This window comes from Meles meles, chromosome 9 (genome assembly GCF_922984935.1).
Source record: "Meles meles chromosome 9, mMelMel3.1 paternal haplotype, whole genome shotgun sequence".
In the NCBI taxonomy this organism is placed as follows: Eukaryota; Metazoa; Chordata; class Mammalia; order Carnivora; family Mustelidae; genus Meles; species Meles meles.
This window is the reverse complement of record NC_060074.1, coordinates 74,239,511-74,251,666: the sequence shown is the minus strand read 5'-3', so window position 1 is coordinate 74,251,666 and position 12,156 is coordinate 74,239,511. Positions and strand designations below refer to the sequence as shown.

Here is a 12,156-nt window from a genome sequence, read left to right as displayed (position 1 = left end):
CACAGAGGACTTACACAGTAAGTGTAAGTGTAAGATAACAGTAAGTGTAAGTCCTCTGTGTGTGTCTGCCACAGGGCAGAACTGTAAAGTCACTGCTTGCTTCCTCTCTAGCTCTTCTCAATTACCCTTATTGCTGGCATTCTGTAAGGATATGTCTGGATTGTCCTGCTATCCCAGGGAACTGGATAGTTCCCAGTCTGCTTTTGTTTCTCACCAAAGAGGAGACCCCTGAGCATTAAGAAGGTGTTATCAGCCTGTTGTTCTTTCCTTGAAAATCACCTACATTTAACCACTAGGTTTGGAAAAGGCCCAATGGAAACTTGATGTTATTCTCAGTCTAACTAGCTGAGACAAGGCAGATCTGGAGCATCCCTAGGTCTGGAGAAAGAAAAGCTACTTAGTGAGGAGAAATCCTTACCCACAAGATCTAGGGTGTTGGTAGGAAGGGGAGCATTGGTAGCCTTGTCAGATTGAGTGGGGAAAGAAGAAAGATATGGTCAGTCATTCATGAAAAGAAGAGAAACTACCCATGACATGCAGGACTGGCTTGGAAGGAAGCCCCCTGAGGGCCCTGAAGTCCACCTTGCTACATGCCCTGCCAGGCAAGGTAGCCCTAATCCAAAGAACTGTGTTTTACATCCTCCCTCCATGTACTATCTTTACCCACTCTCCCAGGTCCATGAATTTGGTTAAAATCATAAGCTAGATGGGTGACTTCATTTGCTCATTTCGGGGAAATCCAGTTCCATTAATATTTGCTGACTGCCCACAGGAGCTGGGCAGTATTAACGGGCAGTCCCAGGAATCCTAGGAACCAACGATCCACAGTCACATCCTAGAAAAATAATCCTCCCTTTCCCTGAGCATCCTCATTCCCTCAGAGTCAGTTTCTGGGTCTGATGCCAGCAATACACCAACATGTCCTAGTACTTGGGCTCCCACTGGGCTCCGCTGGGGCCTCCTGGAAACGCTGGAGGATTAAGCGGCGGGGAATTGGGAGGGCTGGGGAGGTAAGGAAGGAAGGAGGTGGAAGGAACAAGGTTGCGTTTCCCCCTTTAATCGTGTTCCAATCAGGAGTCGGCCTCGTTCCCAGGCGCTGATTCCGGCGGTCCAAAGACTTCCAGGAACCGCCTGGCATCCTGGGCGGTGGACTTTGCTGGTCCCGCGCCCGATCTCCCTCCTCCCACTCCTTTCCTCCCTCCCGGCTCCGTGCCTCACTCAGGGGCGTGTCCTGCCCTACCTCCTTTACACAGTGGTCCACTCATCCGGTTCCAGCGGCAGCGGCGGCGGCGGCGGCGGCGGCGGCAGCTGGAGCGAGGACAGCGATAGCTCCGATTTTCCAGACGGGAACTGTGGCGGCGGCAGCAGCTCAGTGGGGGCACCTGTGCGGAGCAGGAGTTGCAGGACGAGGGGGTGGGGTTCCTGCCAGCCACTCTCTGAGCCCGAAGGAAGGGGCATCTCCCAGCTGCTCCGCAGAATCTCGCAGCTGGGAATACTGGTGGGAATAGACATGTGCAGGACCAGCTAGAGGGGTAGGGTAGGCAAACATTCGGTCCAAGTGTAGAGTGGCAGTGAAAGCTGTGTCTGGGACCATGACAGCCTCCCACCTGGACTTTGGGGAGGTGGAAACTTTCCTGGACAGACACCCAGAGTTGTTCGAAGATTACTTGATGCGGAAGGGGAAGCAGGAGATGGTGGAGAAGTGGCTGCAGAGGCACCGGGAGAGTCAGGGGGCTGTAGGCACAAGGCCCACAGTGGCCGGCACCAGCAGTGTGGCTCACAGTGGTGGCTCAGGCAGCGGCCGTGTTGGTGGTGGCACTGGACCAAATAACTCTGCCAACAGCCAGCCTGCTCCGGGCGGCGGGGACTGTGGTGGGGTTCCCCTGAGTCCCAGCTGGGCCAGTGGCAGCCGGGGCGATGGGAGCCTGCAGCGGAGAGCTTCTCAGAAAGAGCTAAGGAAGAGTTTTGCTCGCTCCAAGGCTATCCACGCGAACAGGACCTACGATGAACAGGTGACCTCCCGGGCCCAGGAGCCCCTGAGCAGTGTGCGGCGGAGGGCACTTCTCCGGAAGGCCAGCTCCCTGCCCCCCACCACGGCCCACATTCTCAGTGCCCTGCTGGAATCGAGGGTGAATCTGCCTCAGTACCCCCCTACAGCCATGGACTACAAGTGCCACCTCAAAAAGCATAATGAGCGTCAGTTCTTCCTGGAACTGGTCAAGGATATCTCCAATGACCTTGACCTTACCAGCCTGAGCTACAAGATCCTCATCTTTGTCTGCCTCATGGTGGACGCTGACCGCTGCTCTCTCTTCCTGGTGGAAGGGGCAGCTGCTGGCAAGAAGAGCTTGGTCTCCAAATTCTTTGATGTGCATGCAGGAACCCCACTACTGCCCTGCAGCAGCACAGAGAACTCAAACGAGGTGCAGGTCCCCTGGGGCAAAGGCATCATTGGCTATGTCGGGGAGCATGGAGAAACAGTCAACATTCCTGATGCCTACCAGGTAGGACTTTGCAATGTCCCCCTTCCAGAGCCCCACTGGCTTGGAATCTAAGCCTTCTGTTACCCTTTGGCATCCAGGAACACATTAATTTAGATTCTTTACTAATCTTGCTACTTAAATTCCTTCTGAGTTTAGACCAGTTAGAATGTTACTACACCGTCTTTGATACAATGGTCTTTTCCTAACACACGGTGGGTTGTGAACAGTTCATAGGTCACAAGGATAATTTTGCACTCAATAATATCACATGTTTCTCTGTCAAGATTCCTTGTCTTTAAGCATTTCAGTGTATGGTTTTAGACTGCAGTTGAGAGGTGTTTGAAAAAAATGCTCCAGAATACTAGTGTTAGTCTGAAAAAAATGGGATGTTGGTGTCTCTGATGTCTTTTGGGACTGTAATAAGTTTCATTCTCTTTCAAAGTTGGACAGGAAACAAAGTACCAAGCTACTTTCACATCCCTTACCTTAAAGTTGCATACATTTCAAGGCAGGGAAGTAGAAGAGAGGAGGAAAATCAGAGGAAGAATGGGCCATTTTAGTTGTTTCTGTTACTGAGTTTAGAAAGGTTGGACAAATAGAGGGATTATTTATCCTGAGGTTTGAATACAGCATTTTCTGCAGGCAGCTTTTGACAGGACAGAGCAAGTAGGTTTTTAGTTTGTGAAACAAATAAATATTGATAATTTTTTTAAACAACTCCAAAGGCAATCAGCAGGGTAAACATGCTAGTTTCAAGTGGAAAAGGAACCCCAACTGTTTTCTGGTATTACTAAGCCTTTCATTTTCACGGCGATTTGAACTTGATATTAGATGCCAGATCCAAAAGCCAGTCAGTTCTAATTTCTGTAGTGCCTCTTCACTGAATATGATGAAACTGGGTGTGGTGTCTATGAGACTTCTTCAGGGTTCCTGAGAACTACAAGTTCTTATTCTTGGTTATGAAAGTTTTATGGTCATTTGCTGAGCACTTCTTTCAGGGTCTAACAGAGCTACCTGTTTCTCTAGAGTTCGGTAGCTGTTGTTCAGAATAGCGAATAGTGGTAGGAAGGACAATGAGGGCAAAATTTTCTCTATTTCATCTGAAAGTTGACAATTTTACATAGGAAATGGAATAGTTTGGACTAAAACCGAGTTTCACATTTTCGTGGGGTGTCTGTCAGCATAACACTTTTGTAGTCGGGGATGCCTGTCAAAATGCCGTCTTCATTAACCTTTTGTTATTGATTAGGTGTCTTATTCATTATACCCTCTCGAAGGCTGATAGATTTAGGTCAAGCAACCAATGAGTGAATTTGCACAAGTGTCTGTTTCTCTATGATCTTGAAAAGCCATAAGAAGAAATGAAAACATTTAACAGTTGCTATGTTGAAGATTCTATAAAAAGTTGAACAATCACAAAGTATTTTCCTTCCCATTAATTCCACATTCTTATTGTGTGTTCGGGGAAAAAAAATCCCTTCCTAGTTGGATGGCACTTGTTAGAACCCAGAATTGCTGTCTTTCTCTTCATTGCCTTTACTTTTCTCATTCTTCCCCAGCTGATATTCTCCCATTTCTATAGTCTTTATTTCTTGCTCTCCTCCTTCAACTCCCAACTTGTATTTAATATTGTCCCCATCACTATCTTTTCTTCCGGAGCAGAAATCCCAGCTTCCTCACAGTTGGCTTGTCCTCCTGCTGCCTGGGATTGTGGCTAGAGGTGGTTACAGAGAGGTTACCAGAGTTACAGACAATTGGGTTTGTAGCAGCTGGTATTTCTTCTGGGCCCTACTTGTACTCTGGACAGAATGTAAAGCAAAGTTGCCTTTGATATTGGAAGCTGACAGTGGGAAGGGAGAGTCCCCAGGGTGGCAGCGATGGCTATGGAGAAGACCAGGTTGTTGGGAGGACTGGCAAAAGGCAGGCAGGGGGAGGGTGTGCTATTGGCTGAGAATTTGAGATCTGTCTGTGTCATGCTTTGTCTTCATTTCGACCTGGTCAGGAAGTTTCTCTTTTCTTTCAACACTGGCTTCTATTATATATTTCTAGATTTTTAACCTGGTGTGTTTTTCTTCATTTTTTATGCTACTCTTCTTTTAAAAAATACTGTTTTTTTCCCTTTATTATGGTACACCATGATATGCAGCCACCATGAGTGTCACCTGGGAGAGTTTCTTAATCTCTAAGTCTTAGTTTCCTCATCTGCGGTATGGGAATAATAATATCTATATGGCAAAGATAAGATAATTGTTTGGAAAGTAAAATGAGTATTGCATTATAGCCCCTAAAACAGTATCTGCCACATTGCAATTGCTCAGGAAATGGTAACAATTTATGATGATAATGATGATACTAGTCTGCTAGAATTCTTTTTCTTTATCTCATTTTCAATTGTTTTTCTCCTGATCTGGGGCTGAGATGTGGACTCAGCAATTTTGACCAACCTACTCTTGCCCTGAGCCATGTTCCATCCTTAAATTAAGTATTTCAGCACCATCTTTACATTCAAGGAAGTTAGAAATATCTATCCTTCTACCCTCTACTTCAGATTCCTCTAAATGTGATTGATAACACTTGACACTGTCCTGTCCTATCAAATGTTTTATCCTTTGTTCCTTTTAGAAACTCATACAATATAAAACTTTTATGGAGTTGTATTAATGCTGCATCCTTTCTAAATTCTAGCATTCCCCCCCATCCTTTCCATTTCTGACTCTTACAGATTTCTCTTAATGGAAACTGACAACCTTTCAAATGCATGTTCTTTTATAACAGTGTTGCTATAATTCTGATCATATATAAACATTCTGAAGTTTCTTTGTAAAAATATAACCATCCTCTCTGATTCTTTATTACCTACTATGTTTTTAAGGTGTTTCTTGCTCAGATTCAACTAGCACTCTTTTTCTTCTTCCAGAGGTGAAATTTTTACATGCAGAGTTTCAAAATTTGATCATTTGAAAATTAGATTCGTGATTTTTGTGGGTTCAGAATATGGGTGAGGGAAAAGCATTAAAGATACTTTTGGAATTATGATAATAAGCATGACATTCTGGAGTCAAGAGTAGATTAATGAAATGCTAAAGTTGAATACAAGTTTTGACAGCAAAAAAACCTCCTCAGATTATTTCATTACTTTCCTCAACTCATCTAAAAAAACTGACTTGAAATTAGAAGAAAAAAAATTGCAAGTGAATAGAAATTCATTTTAGCTATCCTGTATGGATCATAGTGATTGCAATTTACCTTTTTTTTCTCCAACAGTTATAAGTTATTTAACAGCCCACTTTAATATAGTAATGAAAAAATTGCCCTCAAGAGGTTGAAAATAAGAGCACTCAAGTAACAGGTGTTCTCTTTGAGATTATTCTGAGCATTCAGAATATAAAAACATTGATAAAAAGTGTGAGATGGTATTTTTGTTAGTGTTGATAATGACAATACAGGTGTTTGATGGGCTTTGGGTCTGAAAAGCAGCCAAGATGTTTTGTTAGGTGAACTGGGAGGAGGAAAGGGCATGACGCAGAAGGGTTGCAGGTGTGCCAGGCTTTCAGAAAACCTCATCTGTTTACACTACAGATTCATTTATTCATTAGTTCCAACAAACATACACCAAGCGCACATTGTACCTAAGGTCTGGTAGGGGGACTAAGGCCTGGGTAGGGGGGCTGTGGGTCTACAAAGGTGAGAGGACACGATATTTGCCCTCCAAACATTTATATTTGAGGGGCATATACTTTACACAAACAAGTGAGTACCAAGTGCTGTCCTTAATAAATGTTGCAAACTAAATGATTAGTCACAGAGGAGAATGGAGTCCCATTATGACTAGCCTCATGATGGAAGACTTCATGGAGGAGGAGCCATTCAAGCTGAAAAAAAGGTTTAGATTTCACCATTGGAGATGGTTGTGGGCCTGGGGGTCGTGATCCTGGTGCAGCAAAATGGCTTCAGCAGAGAGACAGTCGTAAGCAAGTACAAAATGCATATAGAGCACAGTGAATGGTTTCATTGGACCAAAGTATTGCCCATGCTATACAATGAACATGCAAAAGTAAGATGAGGGCAAAAGTAGAAAGAACCTTGAATGCTGACTAAAGAATTTGAATTTTACTAACAGTCAGTGACCAACATTTATAGGGATCCTTAAAAACATTTTAGCAGGACCAGGGTGGTGTTTTGGGTCACCTAGTGGCAGTGGCCAATAGATTGAACAGGGGGAGGCTCAAAGCTATGGCAATAATTAGCAGTCTATTATGATGGTCTAGTGGAGCCATGATGAACAACTGAACTAAAGCAGGAACCGTGGGAATGGGCAGCAGGGGATGGAAGGAAGATGTTCTGCAGGTGTGGGGTTGGGCTAGGAGGAAGGGAAGTTAGTAATACTCTGGAGGATATGGAGAAGGGTGACATGGTTATCAATAACAGGAAAAGAAATTGGATGAGTAAATATTCTAAGTAGAGCCAGCTACATAATTTGTGGAGTGTAGTACAAAATGGTAAAGCAGGAGCCTGGCGGGGGGTGAAGTTAACCTTCTCTTCCCAAGTGTATGCTGTCTCAACCCACAGCAGACAGGTAGCTCCCTCATGATTTCAGACCTTCATGCTGAGAAACTCTAACTGAGGGATAGGTAAGAGGCCCTCACTGAGTTCCCTGCCTAATTGGTCATAATGTTGCCAGCTCTGGGTGCGGGTGACCACTACCTTGCTCCTCTCTGTGCTGATATGGGACATGCACCTGACCCTCCCCACACTCCCAACCAGATCCCAACCAGGAGCAGAGGGCAATAGCAGATGTAGGGTATTGGCCTCTCACTCAACCAGGGCGGCATGGTTGTAGTCCCTGGTCATAAGGGGAGGGTGATGAGGTGGGAGGCTAAGGGAGGCCCGGGACAAAACAGAGCATGGGTAAATGACCAAGAACCAGTCCTGGCCAGGCAATCGGGCAAAGACTGAGTGTGAGCCAAGGCTTCAAGATTTAGGGTCATATGCCACTGCTTGATTGGACTTCACTTAGCACAAATTCAAAGATAAAATTATTAAGGGTTTCGTATAGTACAGCATTAAACCTCAAGCAGGGGGGCCCCTAGGCAACTGTACCAGTCATGTGTCCATGAAGCTGGCCCTGAGTCTGAGTCATTTGGAATGTTAGGTGGAGAAGTTCAATTTTATTTCAGCCTAGTGTCTACTGCTTCCTCTCACATGGCCTCAGCTCCATTCTAATTAAATTAGGTGCCATTTTCAATGCTTGGATTGTGCTTTTCTATTTCTGTGCTTTTCTTCCTTTCTGCCAGGACTACACTTTCTCCATAGTTTCTCATTCAAATCTTGCTTTGCCTTCTCTTAATATAAGAAGGGAGGAGAGCTGATTGCTTATCCTTGACGAGAAGTGACGGAAAACAAACAAAAATGATCCCCAAGTTGTATTTAAGAACACATTCTACTATACCGCCATATTTATTCTATGTATTAAATAAGAATATGAATAATGATATTTTATAATTCACTGTCAGTGAATTTCATTTTAGAATATGCTCCACTAAAATAACTACATTTCAATGTGTTTGGCTTCAGAAGGGATTGATTTCATTTACCTAGAAATTCAGTGCGGAATATGCTTCATTCCCTGATGAGCCACTGCTGGCAGACATGGGTCTGTGGTCCCGTGATTGAGTTGCTGAGATTTGCTTAAAAGGCAGATCCCACCCCAACACTTAAAAGGAGTTACCTGAATTCTTACTTCAGCCTTGCACATAGCATTTTCAAAACTCCCCTAAGCCCACAAACATGTTCACTAGGCTAGAACCAGAATGGATTCTGTGCTTGAAGCAGGAAGCATTTGCTGTTTCAACCCCTCTCCTGACAGACACATGATCATGATAAACACAGTGACAAATTGCTTTTGCTGCTCTGTACATGAGGATAGATTACAGAGAAGTACAGTTCTTACAGAGTCCTACAGATTCCTACAGAATCCTGGGGAGGTAATTTAAGGTTAACTTAATTTTTTCCCAACCCATAAGCTAAATGTTTGCTAATCTGACCAATTTATTTTGGTTCCTGAGGTTTGGGTCACCTGTTTATTTGCAAGCCTGGCTTAATTTGGAAGTTAGTGTTTCATGTTTAATATAGTGTTGAAAAGTCATATGAAGCTTTCCTCTGAAATAGCTTTGAGTTGTTTCACAAGAAAGTCAACCAGATCCTTGACGTCCACTACTTGCTACTTTAGTTACTTATTTTAAGGGTGGTGTTTTGCAATATAACCACGTTCTTTTGGAAAGTGGAATTTGAATCTTAAAAGAAGCCGTTTAGTCATAAAAGGGTGGGTTGGGTTTCTAATATTTTAGGAGAAACGTTGGTTCCTGGCCATTTATAGGCATTCAGGCTAAATTTATTTTTATTTATTTTGGGGTTTAAAATAGTAAAGAAGTCCTCCTGGTATTAAAAAAATGTGCATTTTCTATAACTCCAGTGGTTTCTTATTAATTGGTTGATTTCACTGACTAAACAGTGGTTTTATACATTAATCATGAATTCTCTTTCCCATCACAATATATAGCTTTAGGCTACTGCAAATTTAGTACAAGAAATTTTTTTTATCTCAATGAAAAAATGAAGAATCTTTGAGAGCTTTTTAAGGGTGTCAATTTTTTAAGAATTTAAGTGTAATGATAGAAGGCAAACTGAAACTCCACTGTGGATTAATAATAACTCTATTTATGGAGCACTAATTATGAGCCAGGCATTAGTTCATTAGGAAGCATGGTCTGTTCAATCCTCTTGACAATTCCCAGAGGTAGCTATTACTGCCCTCCTCTTACAGAAGGAGAAACTGAGGCTTGAAAGGGTTGAGTGATTTGCTCAAAGTCACTCAGGGGGTGAGTGGTGAGAGAGATGGAATTCCAAAGGAGATCTTTGGACCGTAGAGCCTTCAGGCCCACCATCCCCGGTGTGGCGTCTACTGACCACTATTACATGCACACTCACAACTGTCCCTTTGCCTTCCCCTTTTCTCTGCCAGTTTAAATCCTCTCACCCCTCAAAGCCCCACTTCACGAAGCTCTTGCTAATCCCTGCCCCATCCCACCCAAACTAGACAGGATTTCTCTCTCTTTGATCTTCCATAATGCTTAATGTATTTCTATTTTCGTAGTTTTATAACTGTTTGAATACTACATGACCTTTCAACCATGAATTCCTTAAGATCGAGATTGTGACTTCTTCACTTCATATTCTGCAATAGGTCATAGATGGATTAATGCAAATCTTTTCAACAGAGTAGTTACACTGATACCCCCTTTATGTGGTCAATTCAACCACCTCTAAGCACAAAGTTCAGACTGCACAAGCCATATAGAGAGCTAAACCAGGAAATTCATCCCCTGAGCACATCTTTTACTCTTTAGACCTGATTTTGTACATTTTTTTCTTAAAGATTTTACTTATTTATTTATTTGACAGAATGATAGAGTGAGCAAGAGCAGGAACACATGCAGGAGGAGTGGGAGAGGGAGAAGCAGGCTCTCCACTGAGCAGGGAGCCCGATGTGGGGCTCCATCCCAGGACCCTGGGATCATGACCTGAGCTGAAGGCAGACGCTTAATGACTGAGCCACCCCAGGTATCCCTTGCAGATTTTTTTTTTTTTAAATAGGGCTTATGAAGCCCAGATAACTGGCCAGTTACCTGAATTGCTTGTCTGCATTAATCAGATCTTCTTATTAGTTGCTGGACCTCTGTCTCCCCAGCCCCTTCATTTTTATTTATTTATCTATTTTTAAATTTTACTTCATTCCATGTGGAAACCATGGCGAAAAATAGACTGCCACTAGCCAAATACTAAACTAGCAAGAGCCCGCTGCCAACTTCTTCTTGGCCAAGCATAAGATGGAGCATGGCCATTCTGGCTAACTGAATTTTCTAATTTTCTCATGATTACCTCATTCATTCAATACAACTTCTTGAAGGTAAAACACTCCTTCCAGGATAAGGTCTAATAGATGTTAGAATTTTTCTCTGAAAGTCTTTCAGACATGAGAGATTATATTGACTAACCTTGTAATATTTATTTTTTTAGCAACATTGAACTTCCAAGTTTATTGATTACATTTCTTATGTTTCCCATACTCTGAAAAAGTCTCAAAAAATTCAACTTCTGAGATGGTTATATTTACAAACTGCTTATTCCCAGATGTAGTTATTAGATGCCCATGGGGCATGTCCAAGTGAGAGCTATCTCTTTCCCTTCTATTCCCTATAGTTAATTAACATCAATAAACTGGGCTGGTTGCTACAAAACCTCTCCATCCTTCCTCCCAGCTGAAATAACAAAGTAGCTAATGGTAAAACAATACAACTACCCTTGGTATATAGATATGAACCACCACCCCTACATCTGAAGTGGAGGGGGCAACTACCAGAACGCTGAGGGAGAGTTCCAGCTGTGGGAGAGGGGCCACCCAGCCAGAGTTGTGGCCTGAGGGAGAAGAGCTCAGCCACTGACGAGCGTGACCTGGAGGAGAGGGAGCCAGGAAATGTTACCCTCCTCACGCCCTCATCTCCTGTCAGTGTCACTCAGTGGTTGAACCCAGGGTTGGTTGAAACCAAGAGGGCAAAGGGAGTCTTCCCTGGCACAGCGATTCATAGCAGTCAACCGTCTGGCACAGAACAGAGTAGTGAAATGTGCCAAGAGCCTCTGGAGAGCCAAATGGGGACTATCCAGAGTCATCAGGTTATTTCTTATTTTACTCACTGGGAATGTGAGTGTGTACAGAGACCAAGTCAGGTGGGAATACCCATCTTTGACTCAAACATTGAATTCCATCAGCATATAGAAAATAGTGATTGAAATCTGTTGAAAATGAGTTCAGAAATGCCATATTGGTATTTGGCCTACTTGTTCTGTCCAAGTAGTTTTGTTTATTCTCAATATGCTATTTCCCAGAAGAAACTCCATAGGAGGCAATCTGGACCAAACACACCTAACAGGGAAGAGATGACTTTGGACCAGTTAATGGAATTTTTTTCCCTAAACAACCTGATTAAGCCCATTTGTCTGAGAAATGAATTCATCAATTACTAATCATCTTGTTAAACTGTAAAAGCCATCAGCATGTAATAGAACATGCTCTAGACTTGGAGATAATCTTGAGTTCTATTCCCAGGTCTGCCTTAGTGTTTTCAGCTATAATAAAGGAATGATATATCTGGACCTGTCTACTCCATGGGATTTTGTAAGGATCTACTTATTAAAACCATATTAGATTCTAATGAGATAACAAGGAAGAATATTCAAAAAGATAAAGAATATTCAAAAGGATAAAGTAAGAAATGTAAGACTTTATGCATTTTTTAAACTTTTAAAAAATATTTTATTATTTATTTGACAGAGAGAGAGATCACAAGTAGGCAGGCGGAGTGGGGGCGGGGAGCAGGTTCCTTGCTAAGCAGAGAGCCCGATGCGGGGCTTGATCCCAGGACCCTGAGATGACCTGAGCCAAAGGCAGAGGCTTAATCCATTGAGCCACCCAGGTGCCCCTTTATTCATATTTTTAAATGCACAGTCCAGCAGGCTTTATTCACAGGGCCTGGCCCCAGAAAGGTCCTTGTGCATGAAAGGAGAAATTTGATTTAAAATGTGGTAGTAACTGTATTGACCATATTTTCTTATTTTC

At 43.1% G+C, this 12,156-nt stretch overlaps 1 protein-coding gene across 1 annotated transcript in view; it reads left to right on the top strand.

The window, feature by feature from the left end:
* Nucleotides 1-1,592: 1,592 nt before the first annotated feature.
* The window catches only part of PDE11A (phosphodiesterase 11A), a 380,104-nt gene continuing 369,540 nt past the window's right edge, over nucleotides 1,593-12,156 (top strand). Inside the window, exon 1 of the mRNA XM_046018850.1 lies at nucleotides 1,593-2,504. Coding sequence (XP_045874806.1) covers nucleotides 1,593-2,504 — 912 coding nt within the window. The remainder of the gene's footprint in view (nucleotides 2,505-12,156) is intronic.